The sequence below is a fragment of the Bison bison genome, unplaced genomic scaffold (genome assembly GCF_000754665.1).
Source record: "Bison bison bison isolate TAMUID 2011002044 unplaced genomic scaffold, Bison_UMD1.0 scf7180017864331, whole genome shotgun sequence".
In the NCBI taxonomy this organism is placed as follows: domain Eukaryota; kingdom Metazoa; phylum Chordata; class Mammalia; order Artiodactyla; family Bovidae; genus Bison; species Bison bison.
In genome coordinates this window covers 9,638,871-9,662,688 of record NW_011494903.1, presented here as the reverse complement: position 1 = coordinate 9,662,688, position 23,818 = coordinate 9,638,871, and the positions used below count along the sequence as shown (strand labels likewise).

General features: G+C 37.1%; 1 protein-coding gene across 2 annotated transcripts in view; it reads right to left on the bottom strand.

Moving 5' to 3' along the window:
* ZFR (zinc finger RNA binding protein) overlaps positions 1 to 23,382 on the bottom strand; it is a 61,884-nt gene extending 38,502 nt beyond the window's left edge. Inside the window, exons 1-7 of one of the 2 annotated variants that reach the window (XM_010853838.1) lie at positions 22,103 to 23,382; positions 20,360 to 20,642; positions 18,587 to 18,731; positions 15,360 to 15,578; positions 6,560 to 6,807; positions 2,919 to 3,110; positions 2,113 to 2,404 (exon numbers count right to left, since the gene is read on the bottom strand). In XM_010853838.1, the coding sequence (XP_010852140.1) occupies positions 2,113 to 2,404; positions 2,919 to 3,110; positions 6,560 to 6,807; positions 15,360 to 15,578; positions 18,587 to 18,731; positions 20,360 to 20,642; positions 22,103 to 22,107 (1,384 nt within the window). In that variant the 5' untranslated portion in view covers positions 22,108 to 23,382. The remainder of the gene's footprint in view (positions 1 to 2,112; positions 2,405 to 2,918; positions 3,111 to 6,559; positions 6,808 to 15,359; positions 15,579 to 18,586; positions 18,732 to 20,359; positions 20,643 to 22,102) is intronic. The other variant, XM_010853837.1, reaches the window with a different exon arrangement.
* Between the last annotated feature and the right edge of the window lie 436 nt (positions 23,383 to 23,818).

The following is a 23,818-nucleotide window of genomic DNA, read 5'->3' as shown; positions in this document are numbered from 1 at the left end:
ATCCATCTCTAAACAGAAAGAACAGTATGCACACGTAAAATACAAAAACATGGAGTTAAAAAGATTATGGTAACAGAACTGAAAGAGACAATGTGTACCTCAATGTTCATTGCAGCACTGTTTACAATAGCTAGGACATGGAAGCAACCTAGATGTCCACTGGCAGACGAATGGATAAGAAAGCTGTAGTATATATACACAATGGAGTACTACTCAGCTATTAAAAAGAAAACATTTGAATCCGTTCTAATGACATGGATGAAATTGGAGCCTATTATGCAGAGTGAAGTACGTCAGAAAGAAAAACACCAATACAGCATATTAACGCATATATATGGAATTTAGAAAGATGGTAACAATGCCCCTATATGCAAGAGAGCAAAAGAGACACAGATATAAAGATCAGACTTTTGGACTCTGTGGGAGAAAGTGAGGGTGGGACGATTTGCGAGAACAGCACTGAAACAAGTATATTACCATATGTGAAACAGATCACCAGTCCAAGTTTGATGCATGAAACAGGGCACTCAAAGCTGGTACACTGGGACAACCCTGAGGGAAGGAATGGGATGGGGAGGAAGGTGGGAGGGGGAATTCAGGATGGGGGACACATGTACACCCATGGTTGATTCATGTCAATGTATGGCAAAAATCACCACAATATTGTAAAGTAATTAGCCTCCAATTAAAATAAACAAATAAAAATAATAAAAAAGACAGTGGTAAATTAAAAAAAGACTTGGTAATTCAATAGGACTTATCACCAAGGTACAGGGCTTCCCTGGTGGCTCAGATGGTGAAGAATCTGCCTGCAATGAGGAGGCCTGGGTTCAATACCTGGGTTGGGAAGATCCACTGGAGGAGGGAATGGCAACCCTCTCCAGTATTCTTGCCTGGAGAATCCCACGGACAGAGGAGCCTGGCAGGCTACAGTCCATGAGGTCACAAAGAGTCTGACACAACTAAGTGACTTAAGCACAGTACTGAGGTAGAGGTAATGATAACCGAGGTAGAGGTTAATTTGTGAAAGGACTTGAATGACATCATTAAGGAATACAGACATTTTTCTTATATGCAAGGGGAAGGCCACAGAAATTCTTTAAACGGGAAAGTAACACAATTTGATAAATATTTTTTTATAAAATAAAAGTGTTACAGAAACTGGATGCAGTAAGAGACAAAGCACTGAAGAAGCTTTGAAGGCCTAAAAACAAAGCAGAGGCTATGAAGAGAAAAAGACACTTTTTGGAGAATATTGTGACAGAACCAAACGATTAGAAACAACTGGAAGAGGCAACAAGTAAGAAAAAATGTCAGTGGACTTTTTCATGTGAAAAAGCAGCAGTTTTATGAGATTATTCACAGTACTCTTGTGATGAGATAAAATGTTAGAAATAGACATTAACAGGCATCAACAGAACCATACAGATAATGACCAGGAAATACCTAAAATATGGTTCTAGAACTCAGGTGGGCGTTCTGAATTTGCCCAAACGATTTTAAAGTTACTGCATACACAGTGGAACAGATAAGACCACTCATGAATACTAAGTGAGTGAGATGAGAGTCAGAATCAGAATCTTAGCAATACTACCAGCTAATGAACATGAGAGCCAGAGAACCAATAAAGAGATCTGAGGAAGGAGTCAGTGGACCCAAAATAGAGAGATAGAGACATAACTAAAGCTTTAAGGTATAGCAGTCAACTGTTTCAAGTGTTAGAGAGGTCAACAGGATGAAACATAAAACTGGCCATTCAATGTGGCAAGTAGGTTTTTGGTGATTTCAGAAAAGGGTAGAGTTGAAATACTATAAGAGATTGAGGACTGGATAGGAAGTAGAGAAAGTAAGAATTAGGTTAACAGCCTGAGGAATAGTAAAATAACTACATATATATATATATATGTATTTTTTTTTTTTTACATATTTATTTTTAAGTCTATGGCTGAAGAAAACGGAACTAAAAAAATTTCAAGAAAAAAAATACAGATATGTAATTAAATAAGGTCCCAGAAAAGAAGACAACTGTGTAAGTAGAATAGCTAGTCCTGGAGTGGAGGAAAAATACCACTTGAACAGAGTTAGAAGGAACACAAAATCTTCAGTACTTGCCAACAAAGTTTATTTTGGGTGTAGATGTTTTCTTGGCAGCCATATTTGCAGGCACTGCTGATACTTTAGTGTTGGCTGTGCTATTAAGAGACGAGTTTCCTGTAGTTGTAAGACCTTTCACTGAAGAAGTTGCAATTGATGAAGTATTCACAGTACAATTGCTTGCTGCAATGCTTGAAGGAGAGGCAGTTGGCTTTGAAGCAGATACAGCTGTTGAAGAAGTAGCTTGGCTAACAACGTTTGGTTCTGTTGAAGGAATGGGTTTACCAAGTTTTGTGTGTAATTTAACCACCTACAAAATAAAAGCGTATTTATCTGTCAGAAAACTCAAGAGAATGTACATTTTTTTTTAAAAAGTTTGCCTAAAAGACCCTATAAAATGAAAATCTTAACCATATTTTTCTTTGTTGTATTTTTTTCTCTTATACATTTTTAAATAAAAACTCATTACTTTCAAAACAATCTGTGTGAAACAGATTCAGATACATATTACATCTATCACTTGGTGAGGAAATGACATGCATACCAACCTATACTTAAGCATAACAGAAGGCAGAAAACAACTACATGATTCAATTTCAGTTGGTGGGAGAAAAACGACCGAGTTCAATTTTAAGACGGGTCACCAGTCTTTCCTTCCTTAAGCAATGACTATTTGACGTCACCTTTATACATACATTAGGCATGTAATACCCTCAAAAATTTTCAAATTTTGAAACCTCCTTTACTTTACCCCCAACCCCCACCAAAAATGGAAAAGAAAAGAGAGTTAAGACATAAGGATGTGTGGGAAAAAAAACACCTACTTTCTGATGCTTAGCACCACGAATGTGGGCAGCATATGCATCTGCTCCTGTACAAGACACATCACAGAGCTCACAACGTAGCTGATTTTGAGTCCCACGAGTAGAGCTGTTGCTGCTGCTGGTATTCTGTGAGGCTTTCAATGCGGCTTCTTTTTTTTTATGTTTCTGCCCTTCTAAATGTTCTTTATAAGTCTGTCTCAAACAAAAAGAATAATTTTGCTTCACTACTTTTCTATCTACATTATTTGCAATGATTCATTCCAATCTCTAATACTCATTACAATCTCAGCACTACACCATTTTAAAAGCAACGGAACCAGGAGCATGTGGCTTCCCTACATACAGGATGTATTTGTGGTTCTCTGTACCCTGGTGGCTCAGAGGTTAAAGCATCTGCCTGCAATGCAGGAGACCTGGGTTCTATCCCTGGGTCGGGAAGATCCCCTGGAGAAGGAAATGGCAACCCACTCCAGTGTTCTTGCCTGGAGAATCTCATGGATGGAGGAGCCTGGTGGGCTACAGTCCATGGGGTCGCAAAGAGTTGGACACAACTGAGCAAATAGTCTCTCTTGTACCTTGTTTACCAAGAACACACTTACCTAACACTTTAATTAACAAAGGACTTTCACACATAGCCAAAATATCAATATAAGTTAACTGCTCTCAGTTTGAAAGAATTTGAATCTTTTAGTGCTTATGTATAATGTTTGGTAGAGACTAATAAGAGGGATCATTCCAAAAGAAATTATTTAATTACAGGATTATGAGGAGGGAGGAAAAATGTATCTGCCACATGAGAAGAAAAAACAATGTTACCACATGGTAACAAGACTCTTTATAAACAGGTATGATTTTACTTATAAAACTGGCTTAGAAGTCAGTTGGATCTGAGAAAATTCAAGAATGCATTTTCACAATTTGTGTTAGAATCCATTCCACCCTGAACAAAAGTATATTAACTGCCAGAATTGTATCCCTTTTGAAGGAAAAATAATAATATTGTAATACTAGCCACCAAAATAGTGCAAGTATATATTAAAAATTGTCTTCAATGTCAATGACTGAGGAAGGCAGTTTTATAAAAATGCAAGGAGGTCAATAAGGACCTTGAGTGGGGCCAGTTTATTATTTCCTATTTTTAAAAAATTTATACACACATATGATGAGCATAAAATTGCATAGATAGCACAGAATCTCAGAGCTGAATGGGACTCTAGAGGTCACCTAAAATGATTTTCTAAGTTTGAAACAAGAAAATCCTTTCTCAAAATGAAATCTTATGCACAAGTAAGGAAAGTAAGGAAAGTTACTGTTTTTTTCAAACAAAAGAGGAAGACCTAAGACCTAGCCATCTGATTCTCTTCTCACCATCTGCAGCAGTCTAAAGTGGCTTCGTGAAGCAGTGTGAACCTCAATTATTTAGGGACAAGTGCCTATTACAGAAGTGAGGAAACAAAAGCCCAGACAATTGACTTAGTCTCCAACTTGCCCAAGACCACAAATTAAGTCACAGACACAGGACTGTTGGGAAGCGCAGTGCAAAATAGCCATGTAGGAGAAGGTTCTTGGGAAAATGGCGGAGGGCCAGAAGTACCCCAGCTTTGCGTGCTGCTGGCTGAAAAACATCTCCTGCCTTTAGCTATGCTCAGCACCAAGATTTAATAATAAACATTAAAGATGTTGCTTGAGAAAACGGGTTATGGGCTAAACACATGGGTCACTTAGAACACGCTGCCCTTGAAATATTGTTTACTGATTATGTCTTAACCCCATACGTGCTCTGCTGGCCGTATACTCTAAGCTCTTCGTTCCTGCTTCTATAAAAAGGCTTAACTGCAGAAATAAACTTGTCAGTCCTTGCAAGAGACTGTCCAAGTGTCATTCTTTCAGGTTCATCGTTTCCAAGTCCCAGGGAGAAAATCCCCACACAGGATTGAAACAATGGCCTCTCATACTGGAACCAATTTAGTCTCCTTTCTTATATCTACACTAGTCTCTAACTCACCATCTCATTCATACAGTATTTTTCTCCATAGGTTCATTAACCCCTTATGGCACTGCCTCTGACTTAACAAAGGTACTCTTGGCCTGTTTTCTTGTGTAACCATCCAGCTCCCCCAAATCAATGGTCAGCCTTGCATATATATGCTGAGTCTAAATGCTATTAACTTATCACCCTAAAGCTATGTGCTAACCTTTTATATGTTACCACATAGTCAAGTCTCTTAACATTTGTAATTGCCACCACATCATCATTCACCCTAAACAGTCATTACTGAGTAGGATACACTCCTCAATACTAAAGCCAATATTCTTGTTCCCTTTCATGTTTAGTGCTGGGTTGCTGCAAACATTCCCCATGTCTCCTCTCCCCCAAGCATGTTATCACAATGAAACTGTTTTCTACCAAACTTAAAATAGGAAAAAAAAAGGTCTTATCTTAACAGCCACATATATTAAACTAGTCTCTAATTTGGTATAACTCAGAGAATGCTGACAATTGAAAATAACTCCCAAATTCTATACCGAAAAGCAGACAGAACTGATCTAGTAAATTTAAAAGAATGTACACAGGTTGGGAAAGGGTGATATATGATGTAACTGGAAGAAACCACTGAAGACTCAAAATCTGATCTTTTCAAATACTATGCCTTTTGTGCCAAAATACTTACCAAATTTTTAGATAAACACTAGACACTCTTAAAGAAAGTATTAACAAATAAAGTTGGGAAGGGAGTTGAACTCACTAGACTTCATAAACAGATTCTTCCCTAAATCACTTATTTCATGTTTAGCAACAGCAAGAAAATAACAAAAAACAACAACAACAAAAAACAGAATAAAGGAATAAAGGTTCTGCATGCTTCTTTAGCTGATATTTTTGAAAAAGACACTTTCCTACAGCTTTCTTATTCCCAAAGTCCCTACAGCCTCATGGAGGAAATAAGTATATAGAAACAAGTAACATTCTATAAAGCATATACAAAAGTCAGTCTCATGAAAAATGTTATCCTAAAATTATAGATTATTAAAATAGCTTAAGGATTTTTAATACTAGAGAAAGGCAACTTCTGCTCTTTATATCTGACAAAGTCTTCTCTTCTCATCTCATCATGTCAGTGTATAAAACTTAACTATCTCTATGGTCATCCTTTTTCAACTACAAAATTCTACTCATACACTCAATATGGACCTTGAAGAACTAAGAAAATCAATATCCAATTGTCTTAAGTTCAAGAATTTTGCATAAAAGGCTTAAAAAATAAGTCATAAATGCCAAAAAATAAATAAAAATACAATCTTACTCCCAAATCCCAACTAATCTGAATATAAAACTTTTAAGCTAAATTAAAAATTTTATTTAAAGAGAAATATCCTTCCTAAAGAAAAGCTCAATTTTTCCACTTTTTAATAACATTCATAATTATTTTTACTGTATTTTTCTTAGAATTCTTGTATGTCAATACAAAAACCTTTAAAAAAAAATGGCCATTTGATGAAATATGTACATGTTAACTAAAAGCTAGCAGGAAAGAAAAACATAAACTTTCTTTGTAGGCCTAAGAATTATAATAATCAATCATACTTAACTATCAAGGACAACCACTGAAGATTTACGGTGAAGCATACAACATACACACCTGTGGTCCAGCACAGCTGATCTTACAGACATCACAATAGTGAATCTGGGGTGGTTTGGGAGGCTGTTTTGGTTTCAGTTGTTTATTTTGGAATGGTGCTTTTTTAGTAAAGGTGGTCCCTGTCCAGGCAGCTGTTGCAGCAGCCGCCGCCGCCGCTGCCGCTGCCTGCTTCTGTTGCTGCTGCTGCTGTTGGTAGTAGGAGGATGCAGCTGAATACACTGCTGCTTCATAACCTGAATAAGATGTACCTTACAAATAAAATCAAACAAAGATTATGTTACATACCTGTAAAAGGCCAAGAAAGATGATGGGAATTTAATCCCAATAAATTCTGCTTAAAAAGATAGGTTTACATGTGCATATTTACGAATAAATTGTATCTCACAAAACCTAAGAAAAATGTTACTTATCCTTCTTTTAATGTAAGTCAACCAACCAAGTATTTACACAATACATGCCAGGTGTTAGGATAAGATTTGGTCACTGCTTTCAAGAAGGCTTATAGTACTGCTGGAAGGCTGTGATAGAATGTCTGATAAACTTACGTGGTTATGGAACTGTTATACAGTATTTTCCCCAAGCAGAATTCCCCTGAATACAATTAAGAAAGTGCTGGGTTCGAGGAAAAGTCTGAAGTAGAATATAGAAAGGAAAAAAAACAAAGTCATGAAAGTAAGACTATACGTGCTTGGTGGTTTAGAGGATAAAAGATATGAAAGAGGAAATTACACAAAGATGACACCAAGATTTTGAATCCCAGTGACTGACTGAAGGGGTTGTACAGTCAATAAAAGTAAGGAGCTGATAGAAACTGGTTTGGAGAGGTAAGGTGACTAAAGCTTGGCCAAAGTCTGCAATATGGAATTGTAGTTCTAATGAGTATCAGGACAACAAAAGACAAGATTTGAAATAAAGAACCAAAGACATTGGTTCTCATCTTCCAAAAGGTGAAAAAGCACTGAATTTTCTGGTTAAATGTATCAATTCTATCCTTCCATTGTTCAAAGTCTTTGATGAATAAGCACATTAAGCTAGCTACATATATAATATTTACAAGCTGTTTGTGTGCAGGGATTTATAGATTTAAAAATCTATAAAAGCTTTACATGTGACAAAGTTGCTGATTTTATTTATAACCCTGTGTTAAAACTGGAAAACTTACTGTTTCTTAAACTAAGATCCCTGGAAATCTGTTGGATTCCCTAATTGTCATCCTTTCCCCTGAAGAGGAAATAAGTAGGTCAAAAGTTAAGGCTCAAGAGAGATTCCTAGTTGCTATGACAGCATAGAAGAACTACTTAAACTGAACTTTTTGATATTTCAAATGCAAACTGCTATACTGAGAAGTAAAGATTTATGACCCACTCACTTTAATATATTTTACACAGGGAAGAAAACACGAATTGGAAAGGTGAAGGTTAAGATGCATGGGAAATCAGAATCATAAGAGTCTGAAATTTTTATTAATAGAAAATTTCCAAATGACTAGTTGTGTGCAGGAACTGTAAACATGCTACTTAAAATGCAGCTTCATGAATTATGTATCAAGAAAATAAAAAGGTGAATAAGATCAGCAGCATCCTACAATACTGGATGATCAGAACTTCTAGGCTCTGGGTTTTTTTCTGGCCATGCTGCGTGGCTTGCAGGATCTTAGTTCTCTGATTGGGGACTGAACCTGGGCCTATAACAATGAAGTGGTCAGGTACTAATCACTGGACTATCAGGGAATTCCCTAGGTTTTTTGAAAACTGAGAATCCATACTATAAGAGGCAGTGTTCCAGACACAGTGATATCTCAGAGCAGAACTACAGGTACGTAATACTATACATACTTTATAGATGAGAAAACTGAGGCTGTGGCTCAGATCATGAACTCCTTATTGCCAAAATTCAGACTTAAATTGAAGAAAGTGAGGAAAACTAGACCACTCACTAATGTCACTAGACCATTTAGGTATGACCTAAATCAAATCCCTTATGACTATACAGTATAAGTGAGAAATAGATTTAAGGGACTAGATCTGATAGAGTGCCTGATGAACTATGGATGGAGGTTCATGACATTGTACAGGAGACAGGAATCAAGACTATCCCCAAGAAAAAGAAATGCAAAAAAAGCAAAATGGCTGTCTGAGGCCTTACAAATAGCTGTGAAAAGAAGAGAAGCAAAAAGCAAAGGAGAAAAGAAAAGATATACTCATTTGAACATAGAGTTCCAAAGATTAGCAAGGAGAGATAAGAAAGCCTGCCTCAGTGATCTGTGCAAAGAAATAGAGTAAAACAATAGAATGGGAAAGACTAGAGATCTCTTCAAGAAAATCAGAGATACCAAGGGAACATTTCATGTAAAGATGGCTCAATGAAGGACAGAAATGGTATGGACCTAACAGAAGCAGAAGATATTAAGAAGAGGTGGCAAGAATACACAGAAGAACTGTACAAAAAAGATCTTCACAACTCATAATCATGATGGTGTGATCACTCACACTCACCTAGAGCCAGACATCCTAGAATGTGAAGTCAAGTGGGCCTTAGAAAGCATCACTATGAACAAAGCTAGTGGAACTGATGAATTCCAGTTGAGCTATTTCAAATCCTAAAAGATGATGCTGTGAAAGTGCTGCACTCAATATGTCAGCAAATTTGGAAAACTCAGCAGTGGCCACAGGACTGGAAAAGGTCAGTTTTCATTCCAATCCCAAAGAAAGGCAATGCCAAAGAATGTCCAAACTACCACACAATTGCATTCATCTCACACGCTAGTAAAGTAATGCACAAAATTCTCCAAATCAGGCTTCAGCAATACGTGAACCGTGAACTTCCAGATGTTCAAGCTGATTTTAGAAAAGGCAGAGGAACCAGAGATCAAATTGCCAACATCCGCTGGATCATGGAAAAAGCAAGAGAGTTCCAGAAAAACATCTATTTCTGCTTTAATGACTATGCCAAAGCCTTTGACTGGGTGGAACACAATAAACTGTGGAAAATTCTTCAAGAGATGGGAATACCAGACCACCTGACCTGCCTCTTGAGAAACCTGTATGCAGGTCAGGAAGCAACAGTTAAAACTGGACATGGAACAGACTGGTTCTAAATAGGAAAAAGAGTACGTCAAGGCTGTATATCATCACCCTGCTTATTTAACTTATATGCAGAGTACATCATGAGAAACACTGGGCTGGAAGAAGCACAAGCTGGAATCAAGATTGCTGGGAGAAATATCAATAACCTCAGATATGCAGATGACACCACCCTTATGGCAGAAAGTGAAGAAGAGCTAAAGAGCCTCTTGAAAGTGAAAGAGTAAGTGAAAAAGTTGGCTTAAAGCTCAACATTCAGAAAATGAAGATCATGGCATCCGGTCCCATCACTTCATGGGAAATAGATGGGGAAACAGTGGCTGACTTTATTCTTGGGGGCTCCAAAATCACTGCAGATGGTGACTGTAGCCATGAAATTAAAAGATGCTTACTCCTTGGAAGGAAAGTTATGACCAACCTAGACAGCATATTAAAAAGGAGAGACGTTACTTTGTCAACAAAGGTCTGTCTAGTCAAGGCTATGGTTTTTCCAGTAGTCATGTATGGATGTGAGAGTTGGACTATAAAGAAAGCTGAGCACCAAAGAATTGATGATTTTGAACTGTGGTGTTGGAGAAGACTCTTGACACTCCCTTGGACTGCAAGGAGATCCAACCAGTCCATTCGAAAGGAGATCAGTCCTACGTGTTCATTGGAAGGACTGATGTTGAAACTCCAATACTTTGGCCACCTGATGCGGAGAGCTGACTCATTTGAAAAGACCCTGATGCTGGGAAAGATTGAGAGCAGGAGGAAAAGGGGACGACTGAGGATGAGATGGTTGGATGGCATCACCAACTCAATGGACATGGGTTTGGGTAGACTCTGGCAGTTGGTGATGGACAGGGAGGTCTGGCATATGAGGTTCATGGGGTTGCAAAGAGTCGGATACGACTGAGCAACTGAACTGACCAGCTTTTAAGGTCCTTTGTATTATTTAAACAACAAAAATCACTAAGCATAATATTTACAAAATAACCTCCTTCATTTGCACACATGTAGTCTAAAACTAATAAAAGGTAAGCTTAATTATTTAACTATTTAGCGTTTTAAAAAAAAAACAAAGCATAAACTGAAAGGTATGCTGAAGGTTCTGGAACTCTGCTAAGGGATGTCCTTTAAATTTCCTATAACTACTAGCAAACACACATACATTTCTCATAAAGCATTATGGGAAAATAAATATAATGCTATGCCTCTAAATTAAGTAAAAGCTCAATTCTGAAAAGCTAAAACAATTTCACCTAAAAAGCACCTTATTATAAATACTTATCAAATAAGTTGCATAATTATAAAGTTAGAATATAATTTTTAAAGGTACAGTATCAGAAACAAAGACTACTACCTCAGCAGTAAATACATTGTATCACAACCCATCATTTAGTAGGTACCAACACTAGAATTCATTTTCAATAAGAGATAAAAAGAATAGCTGACCTAAGCTGTAGCAGATATAAAATTGCAGACACAGAATTCAGAAGCCCTAATAATGATCTCTTTGGATGGCAATTTCACATTGTGTATCATACATATGTTCTTTAAAATGTGTATACTCTGATGTAACAGTTACAAATCCAGGAATTTATATGAGGAAAACAATTGGCAAACACACAAATCTGTACATAAAATGATTATTTTACCCAGTGCTGTTTCAAGCTTTTCCTTAATATTAAACTAAATGTTCCCAACAAAAACTTTAAAATGTAGCACAGGCATACAATAAAACAGTGTTAGTCATTAAAAACTATGTTTTTCTAAGCGTAGATCTTGGTTTCTAAATACCATTGCCATACAAGAAACCAAGGTTTCTTTGTGAAATGGCTAATTGTGAGTCTATGGCAGGAAAGGCTCAAAGTTTATTGTTGTTTTGCATTTTTATTTATTCCTTAATACTCTGTCTTGTTCTGCATAGGTTATAAGGTGGTAAGGGCCATTTCAGTTCTTACCTCTTGATGTTTTTGTTACAGAGCTTGAGTGTGGGAAGCCTAGATACTGAATTTTTAAAATATTTTTTTTAATTCCTCAGAGATTTTATCTCCTACCCTTTGTCAAGTGCTATGCTGGATATTAGGGACGCAATGGTGAATCAGGCAGAGTAACGTCTTACTGTGCCAGAAAAGAAAGAAATGCTCAAAGACTAATGATGCCCAGTTCAAAAGACTCAGAATTGGTTTGAAAAGGATCCTTTACTATCCAAATTTGGGACACTGTGTGCCTCAAAAAGAAAAATGAAAGCAATGGATTACACTAAACTGAATAAAAAAGAAGCCTATAGTAACACTAAAAAAAGAAGGGGTGACGGGACTCTTCTTCAGGGAAGAATTTCTAAGAATCCAACTCATTTCACACTGATTCTTAGTAAAAGGATTTTTCATTCACCAATGGAGAGTTTGATTCAGTTACTGATTTTCAAAGGATGTAACACCTTAGAAAGATAGCTGGGCTAATAGGCCCATAGATAACTTGGTTCATTACAAAATGGAAAAAGATATCTTTAAAAAGGAAAGATCTGGTAGTCACCACTTCAATCAGTGATTATACTGACACCATTAATAAGGAATAAACTGACATTATTTATTACATGGCTGGCTTCTATGATAGCTCCATTGGTGAAGAATCCACCTGCAATGCAGGAGACCACAGTTTGATTCCTGGGTTGGGAAGGGATAGGGTACCCACCCCAGTACTCCTGAGCGTCCCTTATGGCTCAGCTATTAAAGAATCTGCCTGCAATGTGGGAGACCTGGGTTCATCCCTGGGTTGGGAAGATCCCCTGGAAAAGGGAAAGGCTACCTACTCCAGTATCCTGGCCTGGAGAATTCCATGGACTGTCCATGGGATTGTAAAGGGTCGGACATGTAAGAGCGACTTTCACTTTATTACATGTACCTGATGTGCTGAAATGAAATGCTGACATAAGTAGTTTTACTGACTAAAAAACTGCCAGAATCTAAACATAAAGAAATCAGATAAATCCAGATTGTGGGATAGTCTACAAGACAACTTGTCTGAACTCTTCAAAAACATCAAGGCTGGGATCTTCCTGGTGGTCCAATGGTTAAGAATACACCCTCCAATGCAGGGGACACGGTTCAATCCCTGTTGGAACTAAGATCTCACATGCCACAGGGCCTGCACACCACAACTACTGAGCCTGTACTCTCCGGAGCCCATGCTTGTACTGAGCCTCAGCCTGTACTCTCTCGAGTCTGTGGCAAGCAGAGAGATACCTGCTTGCCACAATGAAGGCCTGGTATGCCGCAACTAAGATCTGACGCAACCAAACAGTAAATAAATAATATAAATTAAAAAAAAAATCAAGGTCATGAGAGATAATATAAAAATAGAAGTTATTCTGTGGTGGTGGTTTAGTCGCTAAGTCATGCCCAATTCTTGTGATCCTGTGAACTGCAGCACCCCCCAGCTCCTCTGTCCATGGGATCTCCTAGACATGTATACTGGAGTGGGTTGCCATTTACTTCTCCAGGGAATCTTTCCAACTCAGGGATTGAACCTGAGTCTCTTGCATTGCAGGTGGATTCTTTACTGTTAAGCCACCAGGGAAGCCCCAGGGGTAATTCTACATCAAAAGAAAATGAAACTAACAACCAAATACAATCTATAATCCTTGACTGGACCCTGAATTTAAGACAAAGTACAAATACATCAACTATGGAGAAAGTCTAGCCATAAAAGACATTTGTGGACAACTGAGGAAAATTTATTGGATAATATCCATGTCCAATTTCTTATCTGCATTTTGTTATATAAAAGAATGCTCCTATTCTTAGGAAATACATGTGGAAGAATTCCAGGCAAGGCACCATGTCACTGGCAACTTAGAAAACAAGGAAACATTGCTAAATCGTTTGAAAATGTGTTTAAACAGAGGAGAGTTAAGCAAATGTAACAAAATAATATTTGGTGAATCTACGTAAATGTTGTATGGGCATTTGTTGTCTGGTTTTTTTTTGTTTTTTTTTTTTCCAATTTTCTGCAGAAGGAAAATTTTCTAAAATTGGGGAAAAAACATGAACCAGGGAATGGTGTATCTCTATACTTAGGGCATTCACAACAAGGAAAGCAGTTTACACTGTAGTACATATAAGACAAAATTCACTTTTTATAAAGAAACCATGATGTTTATATATGCATAATCCCATGGAAAAAAGTACAGAAAGACACGCACTAAAAAGTTAATGGTAATTAGTGTCTAGGGATAGATGCCTAGTAACTTAATTTTTCCTCCTTTTTAAATCCATAGCTTTGAGTTTTAAAATGATATATTACTTACATACTAAAGCAGTAAACAGAAATAATTATCTTCATGCTGTGTAAGGTATATTCAAGCAACTGAGAAAGACAAAGGCTGAGAGAGGCAGAGAGAAAAAGGGAAGAATAGATGAAAGGAAAAAACAAGGAATAGGAAAGGATACTATCACATTCCTTATTTATTAAAGCTGATGTGGGTTTTTTTCCTTAAGTGTCCAAATAGATTTCACTGAAATAACTCCATTTACAGTTATAACCAGTTAACCAGAGAAAGGCAGAAAAGTTGTATCATGAGTAACAAAGAATAATAATATCTCCTTATGTCAGTTCATTTCCACACAGCTGTCTTAATTAACTTACAAATATGTCCCCATTGCTCCCCTTCTCGAGCTCTCTTTGGCATTCTGTCTGCCCACAAGACAAAGACAAGACAACACAGCAGACCATACAAGGCTTTCCACACTGACATTTCCAGCCTCAATTTCCTGTTATCCTGTGTATCCTGTATTTCTGCCACAATGAACTCTTGATCCCAAACATATCATGCCTAATTTGTATCCCTAACACCATGCACAGAGTTCGACATAGAGTAAGAGATTAAAAATAATCTTTGAGAAATTAAAAAAAAAAAAAGTGTAAAAATTCAGCAGCTACTTCTAACACCTCAACTACCAAAAAACATCAAGAGATGAAAAATGAAATTACCTATGCCACCTTAAATCCTAAATGGAACAAGACAGCATACTAAGGAATAAGTAAAATGCAAAACCAACAACAAACTATACATTAGTACAACACTAAGTGTCTTCAAAAAAGCCATGTGTGACTTTAAGCACTCCAATACTACAAAGTACCTCTGTGGAAAATGAGGAAGAACAGTGGGCACAGCAAGGTTTTAGTGATTATTCTCGGCCAGGAAAAATATATGATTACTAAAGAAAATAAATCTACTCTGTTCTTCCAAGAGATGTGTTACATAACCATCATCTATGGATGTTTATAAAGGCCCCCAATATTTTCAAATTACTTATTCCTGATGGTAAATATGAAGATATAACTCCTTGCAAGCTGAAAAAACAATGTAAATAATCTGTCAGTGGTACTTCCTGAAGTTAACCTTGAACTTTCAAATTCATTTGGAAAAGTCAGACAGGAAATGACCCTGTAGAATACTAGATGTTATTTTCTCTAACTGCAATGCTAGGCCCAAGGTTTTAAAAGCCCAGAGGGCATTTTTACATTCTGCTAAAATTTCCTGGCATTAAAAAAAAAAAATATTAAGAGTATGGTTCATCTGTCACACTATGTACAAATATTTGTATTAACACCTATCAATTAATTCCATTCTTGCTTTACTGGGAGTAAGATCATCCCACAGAAAACCAAGATAGTTTCTTAGTGAGTCTAATTCGCTTACTCATTTAAACACACTTTATCAGTCTTACCAGAATAGGTAACTGCCGTGGTACTATAAGTAGCACTCTGGGTATAGGATGGCACCACAGTAGCTGCAGCTGCTACTGGCTGTACGGTGGAGGATACAGGATAAATGGAGAAAGTAGTGGTAGCTGGACTTGGTGTGGCTGGTTTTATGGCTGTCACTTGTCGAGTTTGCTGGGCTTGTGTATACTGAGTTGCACCTTGGCTATAACCTGCTTTAGGGGCTAAATTGGGAAAGAGACATAAGAAAATTAGAAAGGTGAACCTTAGTTACTCAATATCCTAGAAAAAACAAACATAAACATCATTAACTGGAAATTTTATGCTAGCAATTTCTCCTTGATAAAAGGAGTAAAATTCTTATTACCAACTTCATAAAATACAACATCTATATAAATTACTATTCTTCCCCAGATGCTTTCTGTGTATTTTCAAAATGACATTTTGTCAAGATTTGCCACTAACTGAAATACCAGCACTACTTAAACCATGTCACTAACAAATAAAGTTTTAAGGAAAGAATGTGTGTGTGTGTATTTGGGCTAGTCAGTATACTTGAGAGTTATGCTTAATACTGGGAACAAAACAGAGATTGCCTCAAAGTATAGTTTAAGTCACAGTAAAATTTTCAATGCTTGATTATATGGAAGTTGTTCAAACACCATTTAAAAGAATTTTACTGATTTGTCCATAGTGAACTTCAAGCTAATTACAACCCACAAGGAGCTACTTATTTAATTCTTCAAATGTCAATAGCTCGAGTGCAGCTGTTCTTAAACGGCTGTCATTAAAGTCTCGCCTGAACCTTCTGCTGTCTTTGAACACATTAAAACCAATGTATACCCAGGGTGCAATGTTAAAAGAATCTCCTATTGATGCAGGAGACTCAAGTTTGATCCGTGGGTAGGGAAGATCCCCTGGAGTAGGAAATGGCAACCCACTCCAGTATTCTTGCCTGGAAAATCCCATGGACAGAGGAACCTGGTGGGTGGGCTACAGTCAATGGGGTCACAAAGAGTCGGATATGACTAAGCGCACACACACACACTTGAATATCTTAAGAATCTTATGAAACTTATCATCACTAAATTAATAATTAATCCCTTATTAAGGATCATTAAAGCATACAAATGTAATTTTCTGAGAAAGGCCCAAATATATCAGGGGCCAAACTCATTTACGTTTAGTTAAGTAAATGTACTTTAAATAAACAGCACTTAACAGTTTATAAAACTTTTTCTACACATAGTATGAAATCTGATCCACGTGACATACAGATGAGTACAACATTTTACAAGAAAACCCTGATGTGCAAGAGCTAAATAATTTACAAAAGTCACATGGTCATGTCAGATTTTAGACTATACCATGGTAATGTGACTCAATATTAATTCAGTACTCTTCAGCATAATCCATCAAACCTTGGTAATTAATCAGGAAGTTTATTAAAGCTCATTGTACCCACAAATCATTAGAAAGGAGACTTAAGAATAAGTCAGGATCATTATAATTCAAAACACTTTTAACCCACTTTCTAAGGGACTCATAGAATCAATCTTAGATCTAAAAGTATCCTAGAAAGAGCTGAGTCAACCACCCTGTCACAAATAAGAGATGAAATGAGGTAAGAAATCACTTGCCCATGATACTGGTAACACCAGGGCTGGAAACCAATTCTACTCTTTTCTAATTCAAGGCTCTACCCACACTCTCATGGTCCTTTAAAAATAAAAGAGTCGCCTACTTTTCAAGCTGTATTGTCACTCTGTTTATTTAACTTATATGCAGAGTATGTCATGTGAGATGATGGGCTGCATGAAGCTGGAATCAAGATTGCCGGGAGAAAAACCAATAAACTCAGATATGCAGATGATACCACCCTTATGGCAGAAAGTGAAGAACTAAAAGAGCCTCTTGATGAAAGCGAAAAAGGAGAGTGAAAAAGCTGGCTTAAAACTCAACATTAAAAAAGCTAAGATTATGGCATCCAGTCCCATCATTTTATGGCAAATAAATGGGGAAACAATGGAAACAGTGACAGACTTTATTTTCTTGGGCTCCAAAATCACTGCAGATGGTGACTGCAGCCATGAAATTAAAAAATGCTCGCTCCTTGGATGAAAAGCTATGACCAACATAGCATATTAAAAAGCAGAGTCATTACTTTGCTGGCAAAGGTCCACCTAGTCAAAGCTATGGTTTTTCCAGTCGTCTTGTATGGATGTGAGAGTTGGACTATGAAGAAAGCTGAGTGCCGAAGAATTGATGCTTTTGAACTGTTGGTGTTGGAGAAGTCTCTTGAGAGTCCCTTGGACTACAAGGAGATCAAACCAGTCAATACTAAAGGAAATCAGTCCTGAATATTCATTGGAAGGACTGATGCTGAAGCTCCAATACTCTAGCCACCTGATGTGAAGAACTGACTCCTTGGAAAAGACCCTGATGCTGGGAAAGATTGAAGGCGGGAGGAGAAGGGGATGACAGAGCATGAGATGTCTGGATGGCATCACTGACTCCATGGACATGAGTCTGAGCAGGCTCTGGCAGTTGGTGATGGACAGGGAGGCCTGGCATGCTGCAGTCCATGGGATCGTAAAGAGCTGCACACACTGAGCAACTGAACTGACTAACTTTTCAGAACTTGGAGAGCTTTGGCCTTAAAGGTGCTCAGTTAAATTTCTATGAAAAAAATCCATCTTTTAAAGACTACAGATATGTAGGCTTCTTTGCAAACAAAACAGTTCCTGCATTCAAACCATTAATATATATTGTACTATCAGTGGCTGATAACAATACCAACTGTCATTACAGATCAGAGAAAGATGAATTAAAAATATGGGTCCACAAAACAGAAACCACCATCAGGGCCTCCACTAATTACAAAGGAAGGTATGTCTGGGCATTTCTGGGCAAAAAGCAGGCAGCCAGAAATTACTGCCACAACTTCTTTTGTACAGCTTATTTCAGCAGAAAAAGAACTGTAAGCTGAAGATCAGACATGAAACACACTTCCAAGAGAGAAGAACATGATTATGAACTACCTCCAGGGCCTCCTCTCTTTGGGACTCAAAGGCATTTTTATACAGAAAGAGGACATGGCTAGAACCTGCCTCTCAAGGTAATATAACACAAGAAGTTTAGATGGATTCAAAAGCCTATCTTCATTAAATAACACCTTGAATAATATGTTTCAACAGTGTACAATGAAAGGGTGGTATGTTAATAAACTCACCTGTCTGATAGTAGGTCTCAGCAACGGAAGGCTGAGGCTGGGCGGCGGCAGCTACAGCAGCAGCAGGTGCTGTTGGTTGTTGGTAGTACTGCTTACTATCATAAGCTACAGCAGGAGCTGTGGATCTTACATATGAGTATGAATCCTAAAGAAAGAGAATGAAATCTTGCTATCAGTGAAGTGGCAGAGGGAAAAAACCTCATCTTTGCCACATTAAAAATCTAACAAAGGAAAACAGAAACCTAAATATGTATGAATATAAACAGAAGATTCAAATTCAATACAAAGGGGATTCATTTGGGACTTCATCAAATAAGGTCAAAATCATTTTAGGCAGCATGCTTAACTTTTACAATTGAAAAAAATCATCAAAAAATTTAAAAATAAACATTATTTAAAAATTAATTTTATTTAAAAATTGCATGGTAGATCTGCCTTAAAGATGGATTCCAGAGTAAAGAACACCTGGACGTTCTAAGCTTTGTGACTTGTTTCAGCTTTCTTTTTGTTCGTCCTTATTTACCACTATTTATTAACATAATGATGAGTAAGAGCTTCCAGGTGGAGGGAAGGTAAACAGAGGTTCTAAGGGAAAGGAGTATTATTTACAAATCTCCAAAGCAATGAAGATCAAGGTGAGCTGGTGAATTCTAGCACTGTATATAGTGAGGAGGGCTTGGGATGCACACAGGTAGAAAGACTGAAGAAGCAGGCAGGACCCAGAAAATGATGGGCTTCATACACCCTATTAAAAATAATAAAATTTATTATATTGTCTTTGGACATAAGGAAAACAATCACACGTCAAAGTAATTATGAGTTTAGAAATCTGCTAAATATCAATAGCAAATGCTAATAATGCTGATCCATATGTCAATTTCTTAGATAACAAAATAAATCTATTTTAGAAAGAATATTAAAAAATCAGAAGCTCCAAAGTTTAAAAACCAGATCTTAAAAGTAAACAAACAAAAAATGGGTTAAAAGAATTAGGACCAAATTTATTAAATAAGCAAGTAGTAATTTAGTGCCATACTAGACATAAGAGACCATATTTTTATAAAGAGAATTAAGAGCTTTATGTTCCCATAAACCTAACAAGAAGCAATTAGATGACTTAAGGGCAGGATCAATTTCTGTTATAGATAAACAGTATCTCGAGGGGAAGAAGTACACATAGGCAATAGACTTTCCACAGTGTTTCAGGAAGACATTATGTAATTTGCTTTAATGGCATTCCAGCATGTGGGTTCCCACACCAGAGGCTGAACCCACGCTCCGTGCAGTGGAAGTGCCAGGGACTGGCAGGTAACCACTGCACTGCCAGGGAAGTCCTGACACTATGCAATTTGTTTGTCCCACATAGCTGAAGCTCATGGTTCTCAAAATAGACATAGGGGTGTCCCAAGCGGATAAATAATTCCACAGTACCAACAAGGGGCAGAAGACCTTATATGTCTTAATTTTTCTCAAAAACTTGTTATAAGATTAAAATATTTAGCCAGTAATTAATTTTTTTTTAAATTAAAGCAAACATATATATAGAGTGAAGTGAAATGGACTGGGAGATTATTAATATAAAACTCACTGCAAGGAAGCTTAATCCCTGGAGTATGCCCCCAGATTACCTAGGAATACACACTCACTTTTCTCTATCATTAGAGGTATATTTTGCAAGACTCAAGTTTGAAAAGTATTGGCTTAGACATTACATTAAACACTGATGTCAGTGAACCTGTATGTTAAGGTTAATGAAAGCAGAAGCTTTCTTACCTGGTAGTTCTGTGTAGTAGCTGGGGGTGGTGGTGGAGGTGCTTCTTGTTGCCTCTGTGTATAACCATAGTCAGTCGCTGTGTGTGCAGTGGGGTAACCTCCATAAGCAGCAGCTGTTGCAGCAGCTGCAACAGCGACTGGAGCAGGCCTGGCAACTGCAACTGTGGCGGCTGCTGGTGCATAGGCAGCAGTAACTGTGTGAGCAGCTACTGGAGCCTGATGGACAGTGTAGCTAGCAACGGTGGTTGGATGAGAGTAGGCTACACCCGAAGCTGGCTGCTGGCTATATTGTGGAGTAGAAGAATAAACAAAATACAATTTAATTTTTAAAATCTAGGAATTCAATCAACTTAAAAGCACATTTCCCAGTAATTTAATCATGGACTACAAAAGAACAGGTATGAACTTAATAAACCACCTAATCAAATATCCTATTTGTTATTGTTGTGTAATTTTCATCCCTTAATCTGAATAAATTAAGACAGTCACACTTATTGTTTCAGATCAAAAGATCATTATCACAAAGCAGGGAGGACAAACTGAGATAAGAAGCAGTATTAGGAAGAAAAACTAATCAAATCAGGAGCTTAAAAAAGTATCTGCTGTATGTAAAGTTCTTTATTATGTTCTATAGTTTTAAAATACTGTATTCTAGCTCCAATTAAGGAAAACATTTAAGGTAGAAACTGTTACTGACATGACTTAAGAAATACTTCTGATGCTCTAAGGCAGTGGTTCTCAACTAGGGGAGACTATGCCCTCCTGGAGATACCTGGTCATGTCTGGAGATATTTTTGATGATCAAACTGCAGAGGAGAAGGTGGTGATGTGTGCTACTTGTATTTAGTGGGTAGAGGTAAGTGATGCTGTTACATATCCTATAAAGGACAGCTATCCACAACAAAGAATTATCCAAAGAATGCCAACAGTGCTGAGGTTGAGAAATCCTTCTCTAGAGTACAGATTTTACAATGCAGTATCTGTTATATTAGATACATTTTCCAGGTTATAGGCAGCAATCATTATACACATTTCTTTCTCTCTTAAAAATGTAGCACATGCTGCAAAAGGAGACCTAAGTCAGATGCTTTGCAATCATAACCATTTAGACCTCAAAGAGACAAAACCGTTTTCCAAAACTCTAAATTAAATGAATCTTCAGGTAAAGTTCTTAAAATAACATTTACTTTAATTTTTAATTTGAGAGCCTATGTCACATAAAACAAGGCCCACAGATGTTAGCATATAAAAACATTTTTGTTGTTTTAGGTTCTCTGTTAAGTAATACATTCACAATCACACCTGCTAAAGCTCTATTACCAAGGCAGAAATGCCTTCTTAAAAAAAAAGGATAGCCCCAACAGTTATTTAGCTGACAGGTTTTAGTTGACCATACATTTTAATACGAGTCAAAAGTTAAGTACAGCTAAGAAAAAAATACCTGACATAGCTGAAGCTGCACTAATAAACTAGTGTGCCTGATTCACGGGTTACAGTACAGGATATTCTTCACTGGTATGCACAATACCAAAAAAATATGGCATAGAATTAAAATCTGGGACCATCATATTTTAACTGTATTATGGAAAACACTGACAATTAGAATGTATTCAAAAAGAATCAGTATGAAGTTTATAAATATGGGTATTATTTTACATAAAAAGTAGAGGACCTGGGGACATTCAGTCTAGAAAAGGTGACCTTGGAATTTATGATAGCTGCCTTCTAATAGAAGAGACTTACTCCATGCTGCTCCAGAGAACAGAACTAGAACCAATGGATGGAAGGGTGGCAGATTTCAGCCCAATATGAAAAAGAAAAAAAAACAAAAACTTAGAACAGAGTCCAAAGAAACTCTTATAATTTCTATTTGGATGAGGTTTTCCACATTTTGACACTAAAAATTAGCTAACATTTTCTACATATATGCCAATTATAAGACAAGAAAAAGGAAGTTTAAACTGCCAATAGTGGGAAATTAGATGGGCATTGACATTTTCTATGGATAATTCCACATTGTTAAGAAAAATTCCAGTAACGTATATTTCTTCAAAATTCCTAGAACCGAGAAAAAGAATCATGTTTAAAATATAAATGCACCAGTTCTGTGGAACTTGTATTTAACATTTACTGGTAAGATTTCGCACATACAGGCTATACGGCTACATAAAAATCCAGAGTCTTGAATTCCTATACTGTTTCCATTCATCTCACTGCTCTTCATCGAGCATCTGTTCACGTTTTATGCTCCCCAAAATGTGTCCTATAGGACAAAAAGCAAAAGTTGGAGTAGAATAGGAATATCAAATATTCCTATTCCAAGGCAATTTGATGTATACTGCCTCTGATCTTTAGAAGTCCACACAGCTTGGGGACGGATGACCTTGTGTTCTGGTTTATGCCTATTGCCCCACATATTTATTAATAGTATTCTCACTCTCCTATGTCCCAATTTGAACAATAAATTTTATAGTCACCCTTCCCAGCAGCCATATAAAAAAGATGCCAGTGCATTTAGCAATTACCATATATTTACATTCTTAAGGTTAACTAATCTAACTTGCTCTGTACAACCAGGTCCCTAACTGGAACCACAGCCTCCACCAAAGCATCATGAAGGATGATGATCCACTCTCAGTTCCCAGGTAGTCAAGAGCTAGGGCAGCTGATAGCAGTTAAGAATAAATATTCTCTGATCTGTTATCTTAGATCCATCTGGGAAATTCTTTTTCAATTTCAAATACCTTTAGAAAAACGGTCTTTTACATGACACAGATGACCACACTGGACTACACTAACTCAGTGAAGTATCAAGTAGCTAAGTCTAAACAATTTTTAAGAATTCAGGCCAAGTTCAAATTAGTTTATGTAAAATTAGTCTTAAGTTGAAACAGTTCAAATCAAGGTTTTTGCCTAGTCTCGAGTGTTAGAATAAAAGGTAAGTTATACCTCTATATAAAATTTAAGACTTAACCATCTTTATGGAGAAGAAAATGGCAAACCACTCCAGTATTCTTGCCTGGCAAATCCCAAGGTCAGAGGAGCCTGGTGGGCTACAGTCCATGAGGTCGCATAAAATCGGACACAACTGAGTACACACGCACAACTGTCTTTAAGTTGTTTCTTAAATAGGGAACTCCCTGGCAGTCCAGTGGTTAGGACTCTGAACTCTCACTGCCAATGGCCCCAGTTCAATCCCTGGTTGGAAACTAAAATCCCACAAGTCATGTGCTCCCCTCCACCAATCTTAAATAAACCAGGACATAAAATAAAAACCCACATCCTATGCCACAGAAATAATCTGTGAAATGAGATTTTCATTTACCAAACCACCAGGAGAGCAGAAGCTTTTATTTAGATGATAATATCCTTTGTGAATAAATTTAATCAGTTTCGGTCAGTTTTAAAGTTTAACAAACTAAAAAACAAATTATGAAACAAACATAGGAAACCAACATG